The 20,000-nt window shown below is 40.4% G+C and overlaps 2 protein-coding genes across 2 annotated transcripts in view; one reads left to right on the forward strand and one right to left on the reverse strand.

Moving 5' to 3' along the window:
• LOC138056348 (GATOR1 complex protein NPRL2-like) overlaps positions 1-19,202 on the forward strand; it is a 29,325-nt gene extending 10,123 nt beyond the window's left edge. Inside the window, exons 5-12 of the mRNA XM_068902127.1 lie at positions 5,299-5,438; positions 6,923-7,020; positions 9,259-9,297; positions 9,527-9,618; positions 11,508-11,625; positions 15,351-15,500; positions 16,268-16,314; positions 18,268-19,202. Coding sequence (XP_068758228.1) covers positions 5,299-5,438; positions 6,923-7,020; positions 9,259-9,297; positions 9,527-9,618; positions 11,508-11,625; positions 15,351-15,500; positions 16,268-16,314; positions 18,268-18,335 — 752 coding nt within the window. The 3' untranslated portion in view covers positions 18,336-19,202. The remainder of the gene's footprint in view (positions 1-5,298; positions 5,439-6,922; positions 7,021-9,258; positions 9,298-9,526; positions 9,619-11,507; positions 11,626-15,350; positions 15,501-16,267; positions 16,315-18,267) is intronic.
• A 54-nt stretch (positions 19,203-19,256) lies between these two features.
• Positions 19,257-20,000, reverse strand: part of LOC138056349 (holothin acyltransferase-like) — an 8,378-nt gene continuing 7,634 nt past the window's right edge. Inside the window, exon 2 of the mRNA XM_068902128.1 lies at positions 19,257-20,000. This exon is cut by the window's right edge and continues 102 nt beyond it. The gene's annotated coding sequence lies outside the window, so the exon portion shown is untranslated.

A 20,000-nucleotide genomic window follows, 5' to 3' on the forward strand; every position in this document is an offset into this window, starting at 1 on the left:
CGGTGTCCTTTGAATTTCACGCCTCTACTAAAGCTACCCATAGAGTAAAAAGAACAGTGTACGATTATCGTAATGGAGACTTTGACGGTCTCAGAGGAGCTCTTGAAGCCCTGAATTTATGCAATCTTATTCAAGACAGCGACGACATCAACTCTGACTGGACTTTTTGGAAGGACGCATTTATGAGCGCGGTCTCGGATTTTATTCCAACCAAAAAGATTAAAGGAAAAAACACCCCGCCTTGGATCACGAGTGAAATCATCCACGCTCTGCGGAAAAAGGAGGCTGCTCGCTCAAAGTTAAAAAAATCTCCTACTGACCATCAACAACAGAAGTATCGCGAATTACGAGCAAAGGCCAAGTCTCTTATACGTGAGAGCCGTGAGACTTACTTCAGCTCCCTCGATTCAGATCTCGCGCGGCAGCCTAAACGCTTTTGGTCCTTTTTCAAGCTCAAGAACAGAATGCGGAGCTTCCCTGAAACGATGAACTCTGGCGATGACGCTCAGCAGAGTTCTCAAGCATCAACGCCTCAACAGATCGCCGAGTTGTTTAACTCTTACTTTGTGTCGGTCTTCACTGCCCCCTCAGAGGTCCACTCTCTATCAGTACCTCCCACACCCTCACATCCCACACTAAATGAGCTAGAGATCCCGGTGGAAATGGTTTTGGCAACTCTCAAACAGCTTGATATAAACAAAGCAACTGGATCCGATGGAATTCCAGTGCGCCTGCTGAAGGAAACCGCTGACCAGATCGCACCGTCCCTGACCATGTTATTCAACAAATCTTTGCGGCTCGGCATCTTTCCAGAAGACTGGAAACTCGCGAACATAGTACCGATTTTCAAGAAAGGAAAAAGAGACTTTGTGGAGAATTATCGCCCTATCTCTCTTCTCCCTGTCATCTCCAAAGTTCTCGAGCGCTGTGTTCTGGCGGGTTTACGGAATTATACATCCCACTTCATCAGCCGCGAACAACATGGCTTTTTAGCCGGTAGATCTTGTGTGACTCAGCTCACTAGTGTCTTGCATTACATTGGCGGTCAACTCGACGCCGGTAAACAAATAGACATTATATATCTTGACATGAGTAAAGCATTCGACAAAGTGGATCATACCAAGCTACTTGGGAGGTTGCACCAATACGGCATTACTGGCAAACTTCACGACTGGTTTCGTTCATATTTACAGGGGCACAAGCAACAGGTTACAGTTCTCGGAGCTACTTCCCGAGAATTGCCGGTTACATCCGGGGTACCGCAAGGGTCCCTATTAGGACCGATATTGTTTCTGCTGTTTGTGGACGATCTACCAAACGCTGTTAAAACATCGAGAGTTGCCTGTTATGCCGATGATACCAAGATTTTCAAGAGTATTGATTCCATCACAGACTGTAACGCCTTGCAATCTGACCTTAACGATCTTGTCAGTTGGTCTGAATCATCCGGGCTCATATTTAATCAGTCCAAGTGCAAATACCAGTGCATCACCCGCAAAAAATCACCTGTACAGCCTACCTATACTCTCAAGGAAACGCCTTTGGAATCTTGCGATACAGAGAAAGACCTCGGTGTGTGGGTGTCAAGCAACCTCACCTCGGACAAACAAGTAACTGAACAGTGTGCGAAAGCCAACAAACTCCTTGGGTTTGTGCGTCGAGTTTCTAGGTACATCCAAAGCACCCAAACGCGTCGCACACTCTACCTTTCTATCGTCCGATGCCATCTCGGCTACGCAACCCAAGTATGGTCACCACAGTCTATTGGCCTACTTAAACGAGTTGAAAACGTGCAGCGCCGTGCAACAAAACTAATTTTGAAGCTCCCTTTCCGCTGTGATGTAACCTATAAGACCCGCCTCCAACTAACAAATCTGTTACCCATCTCATACTGGCATGAATATTTGGACATGGTTTTTTTCTACAAAGCTGTTAATAACTTAGTTTTCGTAGACAGTGAAGCTTTACCTGTAACTAGACAATTTGCGAGATCTACTAGGACATCGAGCAGCAGTGCTATTACTTATATTCCTAACCGATGTAGAACTGTTACCTATCAACGTTCATTTTTCATACGCGCGTGCCGCGCATGGAATGTTCTTCCCGCTGAGCTACGCACAAGGCACATCTCTCTAGCTTCATTTAAAAGTTTATTACTTCAATATTATAAAAAGGCTCTGAACTTGTACGACGTTGACGACATTAGAACCTGGAGAACAATCTGTCCTAGGTGTAACACAGCGAGGTCTCTCCTATGCCCGCTAACGTGCTGCTTCTAGCAATTTGGACTTCCGCTTTGTTTCTTCTCAAGTTTCATGCTTACATATTAGTAGCTTTAATTATTAAGTATTTTTATATAAATAATTAACGAGGGATCCACTGTAATTGGCTATGCTGTAGTGGTCTCCCCGCCTAATAATTTTTTTTTTTTTTTTTTTTTTTTTTTTTTTTTCTTTTCTCCTTGTATTTTTTTTTTCTATTTTTTACCTATATATTTATATTGTATTCCAGTTAGGCGAAGCTAAATAAATAAATAAATAAATAAAAAAATCTTAAGGAGCACGAAATATCTGAATATCTGAAAAGTTTATATATTGAAGAGAAGGGGGCCCAAGAATGAACCTTGAGGAACTCCACTCTTCATAATTTGCCAATCTGACAAATTATCGTCTATCTTGACATGTTGCTTTCGATCAGTCAAGTAAGAACATAAAAGTTGTAGGGCGTCTTCAGTTACACCATACGCTGACAGCTTTGCAAGAAGCAAATTATGGTTAATAGAGTCAAATGCTTTGGAGAGGTCTGCAGAGTATTCGCTAGAGTCTAAATTTTCCCAAATAACTTCGCATGTCTTGAGAAGGGCTGTTGTACATGAATGTCCTTTCAGGAAACCAGACAAATTCCCACTGAGAAAGTCAAGAGAAAACTCGTATAGCTGATCAAAGATAACTCTTTCGGCTATTTTTGAAACAGACGATAACACAGATACAGGACCGTAATTAGATTTTAGAGTCTCGCTGTCTTTTTTGTAGATCGGAGAGAGAATGGAAATTTTCCAATCTGTGCATGGGCCAGGATCTACTAATGATGCACCGATTGATAAATTTTGTGAGAGACCTGAGAATTCCTGGCTCAGCAAGCTTCAGCAGGCGTGGAGAGATTCCGTCTGCACCGGTGGCTTTATTAATTTTGATACTAGAAAGTTTCCTTCTGATGTAGTAATCCCGAACAGGAGTGAATGAAAAGCTCATTTGTCCTTTAAATTTCTGTTCAATGGCTATAGCACTGGAATGAGTCTTAAACTCTTCTGGCTGTAAGTTGGACAAGTGAGTGGGTAGGCTTAGATACTGCATGAATGAAATAATCGTTGAGAAGATTGGCGACATCAATACTATCAGTAATGAGGCGCCCATCTTCAATCACTTGAATATGGCCGTTACCTCTGTGTTTGCTTGGAAGTAAACAATGAAATTTCTTCCAAAATTCCCCAGGGTGTTCGGAGTTTGTGGATAGATTAATGCAGTATGACTTGAGAGCGGAACGTTTTAAAGATGTAACAAAGTTCTGTTGTTTCCTGTAGGTCTCCCAATTTTCAGACGTTTTGTTCTTAGTAAATTTTCTATGCAGACGATGTCTTGTGTTTGTAGCCCGAATATTTTTGGTGTCATCCATGTCACAGTGTTGCCGCCTAACAGTTTCTTCTTAAGAAAATGGCTGTCAAAAGTAATTGCGTGATTGCAATTATTACGCTTAGTGATTTGTTTAAAAATCTCGCACCAGTTTATCAACCCAAAACCAATCGCGACTTCACGCGCGATTTTTCCCACGCTTTCAAACAGTTACATGGAATTGCTACGAATTTGGATTGGTTCATTGCGCTGTTTGCCCCTGCTGTGGTTGGTCGAAATTACATGTACTTCGGTATTTGTTCTGCGGCACTCAATTGAATATTTCTCTTTAAAATGAAGTTGTTAAGGGTACAATGCAATGTTCCCCGGCCAAATGAGATTCATAGTACTTTGCATACACGTCAAAATGTGTCATAAGTCGTCTTTTTTAGGCTCACTTGAACTTCAAGTATCAATTTTTGGTTAGGATCCTGGTAAAAGTTCTTTAAGCAGTTACAGAATACAGCCTGGCTACATTCGGGTCTTTCTACATGTACCGGAAAGTATTGTATTTTTGGTCACTTAGGACTAGTCTTTATTTGGGGTTGTTTTGTTTTCTATCTTTGTTTACGTAATCTGTGCTCCGGTACCAGCAGAAGGAGCCCTACATTCGAGACCGGTGGAAGTACTGGCTCGTTTGGCTCGGCATTGGATGAAAGAACGAGTCATAAAAATATTGCATGGGGTTTGTTACACTGGTTGCTCGTTTGGCTCGGCAATGGACGGCAAACGAGCCAAACGAACCGGCGCATCAACAGACTGTAGATTTGGCCCTGAATTCTGTAGTTTAAGGCCCAGTAATATGGGCAACATTTGTCGTGCAACTTGTCGCGCAAGAATGTTGCGTTGCAAGTTGAGATAGATTGTTGCGCGTATTACCACCTTCATGCGCAACAAATTTCCTTATTTCAGAAAGTAAAAGCGACGTCTACTTTTTGCAACATAAAAATTTGTTTCGCAAGAAGGTGGTAATACGCGCAGCAAACCTTCTCAACTTGCACCGCAACATTGTTGCGCGACGAGTTACACGAAAAATTTTGCCCGTATTACTGGGCCTTAAGCCGTTCTTTGTTTTTAAGGGCCACTTCGTGAGGCTTACCCTAAATACTTGTGATTTGAATCTCATAATTTCGCTGTATCGGACACAAAAAGGTCTTGGGTCTTTCATGAAATGGGCCATTCCATTTATTATGTGCACCCCCCCCCCCCCCTTTCCTATTAAGGGGCTTGGAAATCCAGGGGAAGGGCGGGGGTAAGTAGGGTTGATTTTTGATGGGGTAACCCAGACGGTTTCTTTGATATTTCCCCTTTCTCCCCCCCCCCTTTTTTTTTTCCGAGGGGGAGAATGTGTGGGCACTGATCTTCGATATCCTACATGTAAGAGGGAAAACTCTTAGACACCTTCAATGGGGGGGAGGGGGGGGGGAGGGGGAGGGCTGCGTCTATTACATGGAATGGCCCAATATATGGCTTAATGTTATCTCCTACTCTGTCAAGATTTATTTATTTATTATTATTTATAAATTTTATTTATTTATTATTTGAAAGGAAAAAAAAAAGGTATACAGTTACAAAATTAACTCTGTCAAGATTACCATACCTATGAATTTTGGGGTTTTTTGGTTGTCAGATGAGGCAAATACGATTTACCTTAAATCCAACACCGCGCCCTTCAGCGACCCCAACACAGTTTTGGATCATCAAGTTCCGGTTTTTATTTGCGACAAGATTGCCTTGGCCACCGGTGAAGGGGATATCACCACTCAACAGGTAATTCATGTTTCATACAGTTTATTTTACCTTATTCGGTCGAACACCCCGGCCCACGTATGATTTATTTTTGTTTTCGAAAGTGTGGATCTACTGTATAAGCCAGTTCGGAGTTTCAGCTTCGTGATAAAAACAAGCATCTTTTGTTATGGAAATAGACCGATTGCATAAATGGCTGCCAAACATGTATTCTTTTTTTTATGTGCTAATTAGACTCACTCGCCTCGCTCTCGAACGTCATTTCTATTGTATTTTGTCCATGCAAATGAGGCTAGTGAGTCTAATTAGCACATAAACAAAAGAATACGTTTTTGGCGGCCATTTATGCAATCGGTCTATTGTTTGCAGAAATTTGCTTTCAAAATCTTTTGTATTTTTAAAATATGCTTGATTTTATCCCGACGCACGTACGTGTTTTTTTGAAACTCCGAACTGGCTTATTTTAGCTATGTAGACAGAGTTCAATCTCGTTCCCAGAGCCCGTGAATTTTTTAGCCAGCGGCAAAATTCAGAGCTCTGGCGGAATCATTTTTTTTTTTTTTTTGGCCAAAAACTAGGCTTCCGGTTTAAGTGCGCATGTGCTCTATTAGCGGCGATTCTGTCGGACCTGAAGGGCTCTCTTCTTGCTTATTCCCGCTTTCTAAAAATCTGTCACTATAAAATGGCAGGATTTGTTAGAAAAAGGAAAAAATGGCGGCAATGCGTTTCGAACAGGTGGAAAGATTCCTTTTAGCGAAAAAAGTACTTTGGGGTTAGGGGCACTTTAAATTGTGCAAACGCTTTTATTTTTCGGGAACATTGCCAACAGACATACTTCGAAAATCCATCATTTTGGTGGGCTTCGATCCCAGTAATCTCTACAAAGGATTTTGCAATTCCTTCGTTCCGAGCAACAGCACATGTAGCCTACGAGCAGACTCACTTGATAGGCAAGGGCGGTGGAGCCGCAATCGGCGAGAAGAATGGGGCGAGGAAAAGTGAAAAGTTTTCCTCGCCCCATTCTTCTCGCCGGCTCGCGATTGCGGCTCCACCGCCCTTGCCTATCAAGTGAGCCTGCTCGCAGGCTACAGCACATGGTGATGATACGCAGTCAAAATTTTGTTTTAGAAGCGTTGGCGGGTGTTGTAAGCCATTTTATTGGAAACTTTTATTTGTAACATTTTTACTTGTAAACGGCTGCGGGGAACTACGCCCAATAAGGCAAAAAGAACAACTAATCAGAATCGCCCCCCCCCCCCCCCCCCCCCAAATTGATGAACCCTATCGCTATATCTTGGCCGCCGGCCACAAGATCACGGGCTCTAAGAACGAGATTGGAGAGAGTTCTGCCATTAAAGTAAATTCATTGTGTGCCAAGACAGTTTCACTCTCTCACATGTAAAGAATACATGTCAATGCAATACAGTACTTGACGTTAGTAAAATACACGATTGATACATGTAACTGATGTAGCGCGGTTTTCCGACTTAATCTCTCTTAACTAGATTCTGCGAAATATAGATGGCTTCAAACATGTTCAAAAAATTGCTGTTGATGCCGATGTGGATATTAGTCTTGTCAGGAAGTGCATTCAGGACATGATGTAAGTTCTAACCCGCTATCATTCCTGAATATTTTAGTTGGCACAGAGTTTATATTTAGCAATCATTGGATGAAGCTAGGGATGATGCGAGGAGATCCACAGATCGGAGTGGGTTTTAGCTGAGGTAGTTCACACCTAGAGATCTATGTACCAAATCTACCATCTGTAGGCCTCTTTTATAATGGCGGCCAAATAAAGTAATCTTCTGCTTTAATGCTATTAAGCCTTTCTAGCCTCGCTTCGAAGAGCACGTTTCAAGACAACATTTGTTTCAAACTGAGGGCAGTAGGTCTAATTAACGTAAATACAAAAGAATGTAGAGGTGGTCGCCATTTTTTGTGAAAGTGGTCTTTTCGTTTATGGATTCAAAAATTTCGTACCATCTGTTGATTTCAAGTATCTCCCATCTATCGAATTCCTCATACAATCCCAGAGCCGAATTCAATAAATTGTTTGTTTGTTTGTTCCAAATCTTTTCAACGCATTGTGCTCAGTGTTTAACTTGACTTCGGGAAATTCCTTGTACTTTATTAAAGCAATTCTGTGTCCTTATCACGTGTTTGAATTGTCTGTTTGAAGCAAATCTAAACCTTGTAGCTCAGTCGGTAGAGCAGCGGTCATCTAACCCGAAGGTCGTGGGTTCAACTCCCACCCTGGACAGAGTTTTTCTCTGTCCTTGTGTGGGCCCATTTCCATCAGCAGGGCTAACGCTCACATGGTTCATATGGGGTAGATACAGCACTTCACATTACACTCTAATCAATTAAGTCTGTTCAAATATAAGTTCTACATGGCCAACGTTTGCAAAAACGTAATCCTTCCTTGTAATAACACAAAGGTTTTCTTTCGTACTTCGAACTACCGACGGTGTAGACTGTAAAACTGTTACCAATAGATGATTTCACGCTCTTGAGTGCTTCATGGGTACTCAGGGCAAGATGGATAGAAATTCAAAGGTTTGAGTGGAAGTTCAAAACAATGAAAAGTATTCATGATAGGCAATTTTAGATTTTTTTATTTTACAAAACAGACGATATGCGCTCAAAGGTGCGGCCGATTAAAGTTGGAGAGAATGGCTATTGTAGAAATTATATTATTAAACAAAGTTTCTGCCATACATTTCCGGTAATTCCAAAATCGCAAAATTACAGAGAATGTATGGAGACAAAAAAAGCAATATTCAGGAATTCCAAAGAATAGATACCAAGTCCAGTTTATCTCAGTTGTGAACTTGAACGTGTTCGTTTGGTTTATGAAGGCGAAAGTCTATAAAGTAGAGTCATGTACAGTTTATTTTGCTTTGAATTTCCATGCATTTCCCGCCATGTTGCCCTGATTACCCATGATGCACTCAAGATCGTGAACTGGTCTATACCTCGACTATTGGTGTTTGTTTGAATTTCTAATATCGTGTAATGTAATGTCAATCATCGAGCAAATATATCAGGGAGTTCAAGCAAGGACAACGGGAACTTCTTCGAAAACGTCATTCCAAAATATATCTTAGCACTTTCGCAAGTATTTCGGGATTATTCCGTCTTGTTCATGTCGTACAATACGTCGGGCGAACTATCCTGTAACTGCGTGGATGGGTAACCGTTTGTACCCATAAAGTAGAGCTTTATAGTATAGTATAGTATAGTATAGTATAGTATAGTATAGTATAGTATAGTATAGTATAGTATAGTATAGTATAGTATAGTATAGTATGTAGCATAAAGTAGAGCCTTACGTCGTGCTTGACGTACACGCCGATTTTAGCATGTATCTTTCCTGTACTCTGCAACAACGCGAAATCAGCAAATTTCACGTTTTGACGATAGCGTGAGCATATAACAATGAACCATTAATTTTCTATTTTTACTTTCTAAAGCAAAAATAGAAAATTAATGGTTCATTGTTATATGCTCACTCTATCGTCAAAACCTAAAGTTTGGTGATTTCACGTTGTTCTGCAGAGTACAGCAAAGATACATGCTAAAATCGGCGTGTCGCACGTCAAGCACGATTATTTTCCCTTTTTAACCAATGATGTTCCTGTTTTGGGTCGTTGTGGTTGCCGTAGCCGTCGGTGTTGCTTAGACTTACTATTCGACAAGGGTGACGTCATTCTTCTAATACATGAAATGATTGGACGAATGACGTTGGTTTGTCGGCTTCCTAGAATTAAATGAGGAATTCCGGGCTTTCATCTGGAGTTAAAGTTAACATGGTATTTTTTGTTTTCCCTTTTTACAGACAATGCAAAGTTGTAAAGTTGATCTCTATATTCCAGGTGAGTGTTGTCATGTTTTAGGATCTTGAGGCGTAGAGTTCGTCACTGAAGACACAGACGGAGTCTTCAGAATAGCACAGCGTCGCGAGAAAGTCAAATAACGGAATCACAAGAAATTCTTAGTTCTGTCTTCCGTCGTCAAAGTAGCACTTTAAGATATCCAACGATTTTCCTCTTCTTTTGTCGTCCCTGTGCATCGCTAACGTTTATCATCAACAATTTTCCACATAATTCCAATGTTTATATCCCCACTCCTGAGATTAACCAGCTGATGCACGACAAGAAGTTACAAGAGGAGTGTCTTCAGTATGTTGCAAAGAAAGGTAAGTGGGGATGAATATTAGTGGGTCCAAGTACCAAGTCGCAAAAAGTCGTGGCAAATATCCATCGCGTTCACCCACACAGAGTTGAACAATTGTTTAAAGTGCCTCTAACCGCAACCAATTTTTCTTGCTGAGGTAAATCTGTTCAGCCATTGTAAAAGTATTGCCGTTTTTACTTCAAAATTCCAATTTTTTTGCACCGTGAAATTTTACAAAACCAGTTGTTTGTCGAGCTGGCTGTGTTTGAGAGCCTTGAATGAGAACGTTTGGCAAACAAGAAATTAGTTTTGAGACCAGTGCTGAGAATGCACGTACCAAAAAAGGATTTTTGAGGCGAAACATTATCTCCTGGAGGTTATATGCATTGTATTATTCACCTCCCTGCTGCCGAAAGGAAGCAAAATGGCATCCCGTTAAGATTCTTTCTGTATTTTTTTGGTATTTTATTATATACTAGATACTGATGAAATACCAGGATTTCTCGTTTTACTAAAAAACTTTATCTTCACCGCGCGCAGTGAACATATAATTTTTATCTTTCACAAGTGAGAATATAGGTGTCGTCATGGTAACGAACAAGATTAGCCAATAAAACGTGAGTTTCGACTTCATTGTAAGTTTCTTTTGTGCTTCAATGTAATTCCTCTCTACTAAATTAACACTTTTATTGCAAAATTTTACATTATCATAATTTGCTTTTCATAACTTTCATATCTTGTTTCGTTACACAACATGCGTGTTTTAGCGGTTGGTGACCACTTTTTCATCATTTGAAGTTGTTTTAAATCTGGATATTTCATCAATATCTATATAATAAACAAAACATTACATGGCCGCTTGGGGATACGAATTCTATCTTCTCGCGCTGAAAGTATCTCTCACTCGTTCGCTTCGCTCGCTCTTGAGAGATACTTGCAGCACTCGAAGATAAAATTCGTATCCCGGCGCGGTCATGTAATATCCTCTATATAATGTTGCATTGACATTTTAATTTATATGATATGGAAATACCTGGAACAAAACGTTTTATGCCCAAGAAGGTTCGAATTGGATACAGCATTAAGTTTGCGGAATAGACCATTTAAAGTTTTGGCTAGGTTACCTGGCCTATGAATGGAAGCGAGGCTGACGGTGACACTGCTTTGATACAAACCTTTGTGCTTGCCAGGGCTCGAGACTAACTTTTAAGCTCACTAGCCTAGTGGCTAGTATCAGGTCTGATTTCACTCCAGCCAAATCTAAATTTGCACTAGCCAGTATCGTCATGCGCAGTTTCATTCATTTGTAAAAACTATCACGAAAAAAATTCCACATTTGCAAACATAACTCGCACTTTCAGTAAATAATCTCATATTCTCATATCCGTCCTCGCAACAGCGTGGTAATATGCTGGAGTGCACGGCGTTCCGTATTTTTCTCACGAAGGCAAAGTTTTCGTGGCCTTGAGGCCAATTCTCACAGAACCGTTGCCAAAACTTTGCAATTCACAAATGCGCTTGACTATGGAAAACACGGAATAATTAGAGTAAATTAAGAAATAAACCGTACATAAAACTAAACTGCGCTTTGGAAGTCTGTGGAAAGGCTGTTTCTTTGATTAGAGCTATTTGTGATTGAAATTTTGACCTGAAAGCGCCATTCTATGCATGAAGCACAAGAGCAGCGGAATGAGGGAAATAATATCTTAGGGCATTTATACTTGACGTATGTTATCCGTCACATACGTCACAAACGTCAAAATATAGTAGTTCTAAAAATACAACGATACAGGAAAGGGTTGAGTCAAGAGTACATTACAGATGAAAGCTCCGGGTAATGGGCTTCTGACCTTCGCCATTTGTAGAGAAATGACTTCTTATATAATCCGTCGGATTTCTGCTTAATTCCAGGTCGAAGTCTGCCATCATTTCGTGACGTGTTCATGTTGTACTGTGGGCTCAGTCCAGGAGCAACAGTGAAAGACCTTTGTTCACGATATAATCCCAGCAATCTTCACGTGGATGAGAGGTGAACGAAACAGATCATTCACAACAAACATGGCCAATGATTGGCATACTTGATGCTGTAGTTTGGATTCCTGAAATTAAAATAGACACGTTTATTACAGCGGTTTTCAATTGAGTGTCGAAAGTAATTGGCGAATTGCATTGGTTTTGCATTACTTAACTCAGTGATTGGTTCAAAATTCTCGCGCGCCACTTTTTCAACCAATCAATAGTGAAACCAAAACCAATCGTGGCTCGCGCGTGCACATTTTCCCGCTCTTTGTGTCGGCTACGTGCAATTACTTCGAGTTTTGATTGGTGTACTGGATTGTCTCTGTCCTTTTTTATTGGCCAAAGTAATTACGTTGGTTTTGGTTTTACGACACTCATTGAAACTCGCTCTACTTGATGCTGTATAGCTTGAATTCCAGAAATTAAAAAGACACGTTTATTATTGAAAGACAGGCAAAAATTAACGATAAAAACCGACGTTTCGGTGTCTTCATGACGCCATTGTCAAGGAGAAATAAAAATTACAAAGTTTGCGGCGAGGTGTAACAAGAAATTAGTATACAGTGTTTGAAGGTAATTATATAAATACTTTTGCGCGAATTGAATCGCTTTGCACGTTCAGAGTGGGTTTTAGGTCTCTGATGAAAAGCATTCTTTCACCAAACAATCCAACTTATTTCTACACTTTTTCAGAATGCTAAATCGTCTCAGTAGGTCTTATTATTATTATTATTATTATTATTATTATTATTATTATTATTATTATTATTATTATTATTATTATTATTATTATTTATTACTATTATTAATTAATTAATTTTATTTATTTATTTATATTTTAACAGCTTATATATAATAGAAATTTATAATACAACGTGGAACGGGACTAACGTCCCATGCGAGGGACCGCCCCTAGATTAAGACCTACAATCCTAGACAAAACTGTTGGGAAGGTTAGCACTTTTCAAGTCTTCATTGCTTCTCTCCCCTCCCCCCTCCTTCAATGTTGTGCAAAACTGAATGGCTTCCGTGGGGAATTGCTGAGTTACCTTCCAACATTGAATAGGGGGGGGGGGGGAGGGGGGCTATGTAAGAGAAAGTGAAACTATTTCTTTTAAGCTTTAACAGAAGCGGGTTGACATACAGCTCTGCTGTGGTTCATTTACATAACCTTCCCAACTACTTTTGTCCATGATTGTAGGTTAAAATAAAGTAGAATGCAAATTTTCAGATAAATGCCACGCACGACAAAGATTCCATGAGGACTTTTTGCTCTCCAATGAAATTTTCCGTGATAAAGCGTCGCAATATAGGTGGGATTTTTAAAGTTACTAAAGATAGAACAAGCGAGAAAAATAAGGTAGAGCAATAAATACACACGGATGGAAATCTTCCGAAAATGTCTCTGCGGTTTGAAATTAAAAAAAAAAAAGCGTTAAGGATTGGTATGAACTTCATTGAGGCGTAACTGGAGAGCAAAGTCTGCTTTTTCCATACAACTTCCCAAAATTTCTCCCACCTACATCAACATATGTTGAAAGGATAAGGGAACCAAAATCGGCTTCGTAGCGTATCTTGAGACTTCGTTTCATTTTCGGGAAAGGGACATGATGAAATTGGCTGAATTCATCATGTTTACGGAAAAACTGGTCACGTGACGGATTGTTGCAAATATCCTATTTGACCATTTGAGAGTTGACTTCGATCTCGCTTTTAAAACGTGTCGAATTGGTGTTTTTGACATGACTGTAATTAGTTCGACTTTTTATGCCATGAAAACATTTATTTTCACAAGAAAGACCTCGCACTGAGTCTTGCGTGAAAAAAAAAAGGAAATCACTGAAAGTGAATTTGAAAGTGGTGTATTGGTTATCGGAACTGCTCCTCTAGACAATAAATTCACGCTTGTAAAAAATAAGCAACTGTTTTATACTTCCAAATCTGCCGAAACTCACCGCGCTTTTTGCATCTTATTCAATTCTCACTAACATTCCATAATGTTCATTGGGATTTGTTTCGAAGCCCCTTTGAGTCGCCTAATGTAAAATAAATTACAATTAGATGCACGGGTATTTTAATAAGCGTCACAAAGTGTCCCATCGCTATCCTTCACTTGTGCCTCGGAACTAATACAGACAACTAACGTCACAAAGTGTCCCCCAATTTCTGCTCCTCAATTATGTAAGGATAAACTGCTGCATCTACCCTAAGGATAAACGGCTTCATTTACCCTAAGGATAAACAGCTGCATTTACCCTAAGGATAAAAAGCTGCATTTACCCTAAGGATAAACAGCTGCATTTACAACTAAGGATAAACGGCTGCATTTACGCTAAGGATAAACGGCTGTATTTACAACTAAGGATAAACGGCTGCATTTATCCTAAGGATAAACGGCTGCATTTACAACTAAGGATAAACGGCTGCATTTACCCTAAGGATAAAAAGCTGCATTTACCCTAAGGATAAACGGCTGCATTTACAACTAAAGGATAAACAACTACATTTACCCTAAGGATAAACGGCTGTATTTACCATAAGGATAAACGGCTGCATTTACCCTAAGGGTAAACGGCTGCATTTACCCTAAGGATAAAAGACTGCATTTACCCTAAGGATAAACGGCTGCATTTACAACTAAGGATAAACGGCTGTATTTACAACTAAAGATAAACGGCTGTATTTACAACTAAGGATAAACGGCTGCATTTACCCTAAGGAGAAACAGCTGCATTTACCCTAAGGATAAACAGCTGCATTTACCCTAAGGATAAAAAGCTGCATTTACCCTAAGGATAGAAAGCTGCATTTACCCTAAGGATAAACGGCTGCATTTACAACTAAGGATAAACGGCTGCATTTACCCTAAGGATAAACGGCTGCATTTACAACTAAGGATAAACGGCTGCATTTACAAATAAGGATAAACGGCTGCATTTACCCTAAGGATAAACGGCCGCATTTACCCTAAGCTACAACTAACGCTAACCTTTATCCTTACCTTATTGTTGGAAATAGGTAGCAAAGGCTTGGACTTTAAGGGGTAGTGTCATGGGAATCATCCCTTTCTTTTCCGTAAATCTACTAAATCAATTTTCAATGACTTTGTCATTCCCGGGCTAAATTGCTTCTGGACCGCCGCAGTGAGAAAAAATTGATTAACTTTTAAAAGAAAAATGAGCCACACTAAGTTATTACAGAGTTACGGGCGTAGCCAGGATTTTTCAAAGGGGGGGGGGGGGGGTGGGTCACACTGGGTCAAACAGAGGGTACTCAAGTTTTGGCAACCTGAATATTGTAGGTTTGCGTAAAAAAAGGCTTACAAAGGGGGAGGGGGGGGGGGGGTCACGGGCACGAACGTCGGCCCAACGTTTTCAAGTTGGCGTTCATTTTAATCTTGGCTACGCGTAACCAAAACACTTTTAAAACAATGGTTTTTGTGAGCTAAAGTAGCCGTTTTCAAAAAAGGAATTAGCCATTAATTTTCGTTTGCCATCGGTAAACAGGTCTTTTTTGCTTTGGAGATTTTTAATAACAATGCATGACACTGCCCCTTTAAAGGGACACAGTGTGTTGTATGTCGAAATTGGGTGACTGTGCATCTAATTAGGATAATTTCTGGACATAAGGCTGACGTGAGCTCCAATACGTAAATCAACAAATTCTCACATGGTTATGTTCACGTAGAAAACTGAATAGAGAAAAAACCTGATTCCTCAATCGTTGTTTTTAAAGGCGGTTAATTCAGTTTGGCATGGTGACTGGGATTATTCGTCGTCTCCATAAATACCCAATACAACTAACAGCGCCTTCCAAGGACACTTCCTTTACCAGACGTAATCACAAAATGAGAGGAAAGCATTCAGACTCTAAGCTGTCAGACAAGTAAGGAAGACTGCACATGAATTGCTTTAGTACTTCATAGGCCTGGTGTATGATATACGGTGAAAGGAAAAGAAAGGAACTTTATTTAAGTGTCTAGTTGCTCTAGCACTGGAGCACTTATTGGGGACACTCTAAACTGAAATCAACTCAAATAAAATCAAATGTTGGATTATGAGGCGGAGAGGGGAAAACCGGAGTACCCGGAGAAAAACCTCTCGGTGCAGAGTAGAGAACCAACAAACTCAACCCACATATGGCGCCGAGTCTGGGAATCGAACCCGGGCCACATTGGTGGGAGGCGAGTGCTCTCAACAGCGCGACAGCAATGCACCCCTAACATAGGCCACGGTAATAGGCCACTTTCAAAAATACCATAATACTCTTGGCTTTCCATCCAAAATTTTGCATAAGAATTTAGCGTTAGCCTTTCGCCTCTTGTAAGGGCTAACGCTCGAAGCGTCAGCTTTCAAATTTATTTACGGTGGTCAATTTACCATATCAACCCGGTTGACAATCCAATTTCAGTATGGAGTGTTTTCAGGTGACGTCACGGCAGCCATGTTGGTATACCCAACTAATCCTCAGGGAATTGAGCTCCATTATCGTGCAAACGTTTTCTTTTGTTTTGTTGGGAAAACAAGGTTATATCACTGATCACGTGAGTTAAAACACTCTATTGTGCATTACTGCTGAATTAATTGTGAAGTAAGAAAACATCTGAGGCGAAACACCTTGGAGAGAAAACTGAGTCTTAATTTCTTTTACAGATGGTTAGATGGAAATCACAGCTACGATGAAATTTGCTGTAGAACAGGTATTGCAATGAAACGTTGCGTCGGTTTGCACACCGTGTTGTTGAGAGTTGTTGCACCAACTTTGAAACTGATCAAACTTTTTAGCCCCGTGCAAATGGACGCAGTATTGTTGGCTAACTTTTTTCCAACATTGTTGTGTGTCACATGTTGCGTCGGTTTGAACACCATGTTTAATGTTGTTGCGTGTTGTTGGAAGTTGTTGCACCAACTTTGATACTGATCAAACTTTTTAGCCCCGTGCAAACGGACTCAGCATTGTTGGCCAACATTGTTCCAACATTGTTTCAACATTGTTGGGTGTCACATGTTGCGTTCGTTTGCACACCCTGTTTCATGTTGTTGCGTGTTGTTGGGAATTGTTGCACCAACTTTGAAACTGATCAAACTTTTTAGCCCCGTGCAAACGGACGCAGCATTGTTGGCTAACACTGTGCGCAACCATGTTGGATTCGTTTGCATAGCTCCTCCAACATTGTTGGGGCCACGCACGCGCATTACGTATGGTCTACTTAACAATTAGACCCGTAGCCCTTGCGGCTACGTGTCAATAGCCCATGAGGCGAAGCCGAATGGGCTATTGACCCGTAGCCCTTGTGGGCGAAGGGTAAAGAGTCACGCTTTTCGCTACTTGAATTGCAGGATTTGCATTAGTCCACTAGTTTGGTGATACTATAAATGGAGATGCAACGCAATGTTGAAAGCGAGATGGCAGCCGAATTTTGTTAGTTTACAAAGTCTTATGTGTCGTATCCTTTCCATAATACACTGCAAATCCTTACATTGTTGGAAGTTATTGCATCCGTTTGCACGGGGCTTTACGGGTAACGGGACGGGAAATGCAGATCTATTGTTTTATTCATAACACGGTTTTGTCTCTTGTTGATTGAATCTTAAATTAGCTGGGCCAGGTTTTCAAGCTTGCCCTGCATTACTTTCAATAAAGTGTCCAAGGATTTGTTGAAGAACATGTGTTTTGGTTATGAAGAATAATTTTAAGCACTTTCTCATGGTGGCATAAGTTATAATTTCCATTGGTGATAATGATGACGATGATGTTGACAGGAAAGTGGGGGAGAACTTATTTTTTTTCTGACTGAGCCTTCAGGATTTTCTTTTAATATTTCGTACACTTAAGTCGTATTCGATTAACTCTGGTATTGTACAAGTCGATGGAGAATGACCGCCCAAATAGTATTGTTATTTTGGTAAATTGGGCAAAACGAACAAGGATTGCTAGCACTCTCTTTAACTGCAATTTGAATTCTGAAAGATCTTTGACTTGAGCCATTTAAATTTCAATATGAATAAATGTTTTATTCTTATTGAATTCTAAAATGGTATGTAAAGAGACAGTTTCTTACTGGCGATTTTCCGATGGTCCGTAATTGTGGCTCGCCGAAAATCGAAGCTGTTTCATTGGAAGACTGTCCTTTTTTGCCTTGATCATGAAAATATGTACTAGGGTACTAGGGTAACACGTACCAGTAAACTGATAAATTTGTGGCCCTTGGTGCGCACCTTTTACCCCAATCCCCCCCCCCCCCCCCCCTCCTTCCTCCGTCAATGCTCCGTTTTAAGGGCATTCAGAATCAAAGCTACAGCTACAAAACAACAATTCTTTATTAGAGCTAATAAATTCTAACTTGGAGAGCTTTTGCCCGCAATTAGCGAGGGCTTTTCGAGGCGGGCAAAAGAGGAAAAAAGAGAATTTGAAAGTCTCACAAACGATACCTAAAGAACAAACCTAGAAGCAATCTAGTTTGTACACGGATCAGAGGAAAGTCGACACAAACGTCGATGGAATGAGACGGGGATCGAACAGGTAACACCCAGCTCAGAAGGCCGCGCACTCAACCGACTGAGCTACGCCTGTCTTTTATCAATGAAAAGCACTGTTAGTTAAGACAGTTTCAAGTTAGTTTGCTCATCTTTTGCTGTATTGTTTTTCGCAGGTCTTACGTATCAAGAATTGGAAGATATCGTCGAAGGAGAACCTCATATTGTGGTCATATGGAAGTGACAGCAGCATCCACTTATTTTAAGAGCGGCGTAGACAAAGTGCAAACATGGCCGCCAGTAAATGAACCTTTTTCCAGGCTCTGTGTTAATAAAACTTACTAGCCTCATTGTTTTTTTGTAGAACTAAAACAATTAGCAGTAAAACGAGGTTAGTAAAGGCCAAAAAGTACAAATGTAAAAGAGATGGCTCTACTTAGTTTGCTTTCAAAATCATGTCGTTCGATCGAGAATTTAAGGGCACGCAAGCTCGAATATTTCTCGTTGATCAAACAAATTTTTCTACAAAAGTCAAACATATTTTATCCTGGCAATTTTCACGGTTAAGAAATATTATTGTACATTATACACTGGGGCAAAAACGGCGATTTCCATTGAGAGATTTTAAGATTTTTTTTATTTTTTATTATCATATCCACAGCAATTCGAACTGGTTACATCACAAAATATCTCTATACGCCGGGCAATTCAAGAAATTAAACGTTTGCCCTGGCCATGACATTTCTCACCATTCTTTCATATATCTTGTTTGTGCACGATCTTTCAAAAAAGCACTGCTTTATTGGCCACTTTGAGGTTGCGCGGAAGACAGGGTCGACAGCTTGTGCGGAGCAAGAACTCAAGTTGTAAAAAAGGAATATACTTCGAGCTGAGCTTCCTAAACCAGATTATTGTACAATTGCAATTTAAAACCATGGCTCGCTTGCCAAGGTGCAGACTTGTCCGGAAAACGAAGAGATTTGATCTAAAGGTCAGTGGGATCGTGGTACATACGACGTTTACTTAATAACAAACCAAGTTATAAAGATCTAACCCGAAGTCAACTGGCGATTTGCGAGATTATGTCTCCCTTCTCTTCGAAGAGAGGCTAAGTGCGATGCTTTTGTGATGATTAGCAGATTTAATTCATATTTAAAGTAGAACTAATTACCATCACAAAAACTTTGCACCTAGATTTGCTTTGAAGAGGAGGAAGACATAAACTCGGAAGTGGCCAATTGTTATCGTACAAGAATATGCGAAAGTCTTTTTGCTCTCTATATGTAATCGCATGGGCCCGAGGGAAATTGTAAGGATTAATTTCACGCGTGTTTTGAAAGTATTCACAAAATTGCCCGAGTCACGAAGCAACGAGGGCAATTTGGAATCCTGTGAAAATGAAAGTGAAATAAATCCTTGAATGCACGACGGCACATTGGGATTATATGTTTATCACATAAATGGTAAACTTATTGGGGGAAGCCCGTTCAGTGCCCGGAGAAAATGACATCAACACGCTCCCATTCGATTGAAGTTCAATTCAATAAATTGCCAACAGAAATAACGCTTAAAATGCATTTTATATGTAGACAAAAACGTTTCTCTTGTAACTTCGCTTGCCCTGGGTAAGTAACTGTTAACCAATCGGGATCAAGTAATCATGCCCTCTTGATTATCAAAAGTGCCCTCCTGATACGGAAAAATGCCCTCCGTCTCAGCCAATCAGCACTGAGTAATTTGTATCAGTATGCAATAAGCAGAGTAAACGACTGCACAAACGGTGGCATGTCCCCCAAAACAGCCCCACAATGCAATTCAATACGACTCTCGACCACGTCTCCCACGTAACCTCAAAGTGGCCTATAGCTTGACTGATAATCTTCTCTTGGTACATTAGCTCTTTGTGTTA

The sequence above is a fragment of the Montipora capricornis genome, chromosome 7, assembly GCF_036669925.1.
Source record: "Montipora capricornis isolate CH-2021 chromosome 7, ASM3666992v2, whole genome shotgun sequence".
In the NCBI taxonomy this organism is placed as follows: domain Eukaryota; kingdom Metazoa; phylum Cnidaria; class Anthozoa; order Scleractinia; family Acroporidae; genus Montipora; species Montipora capricornis.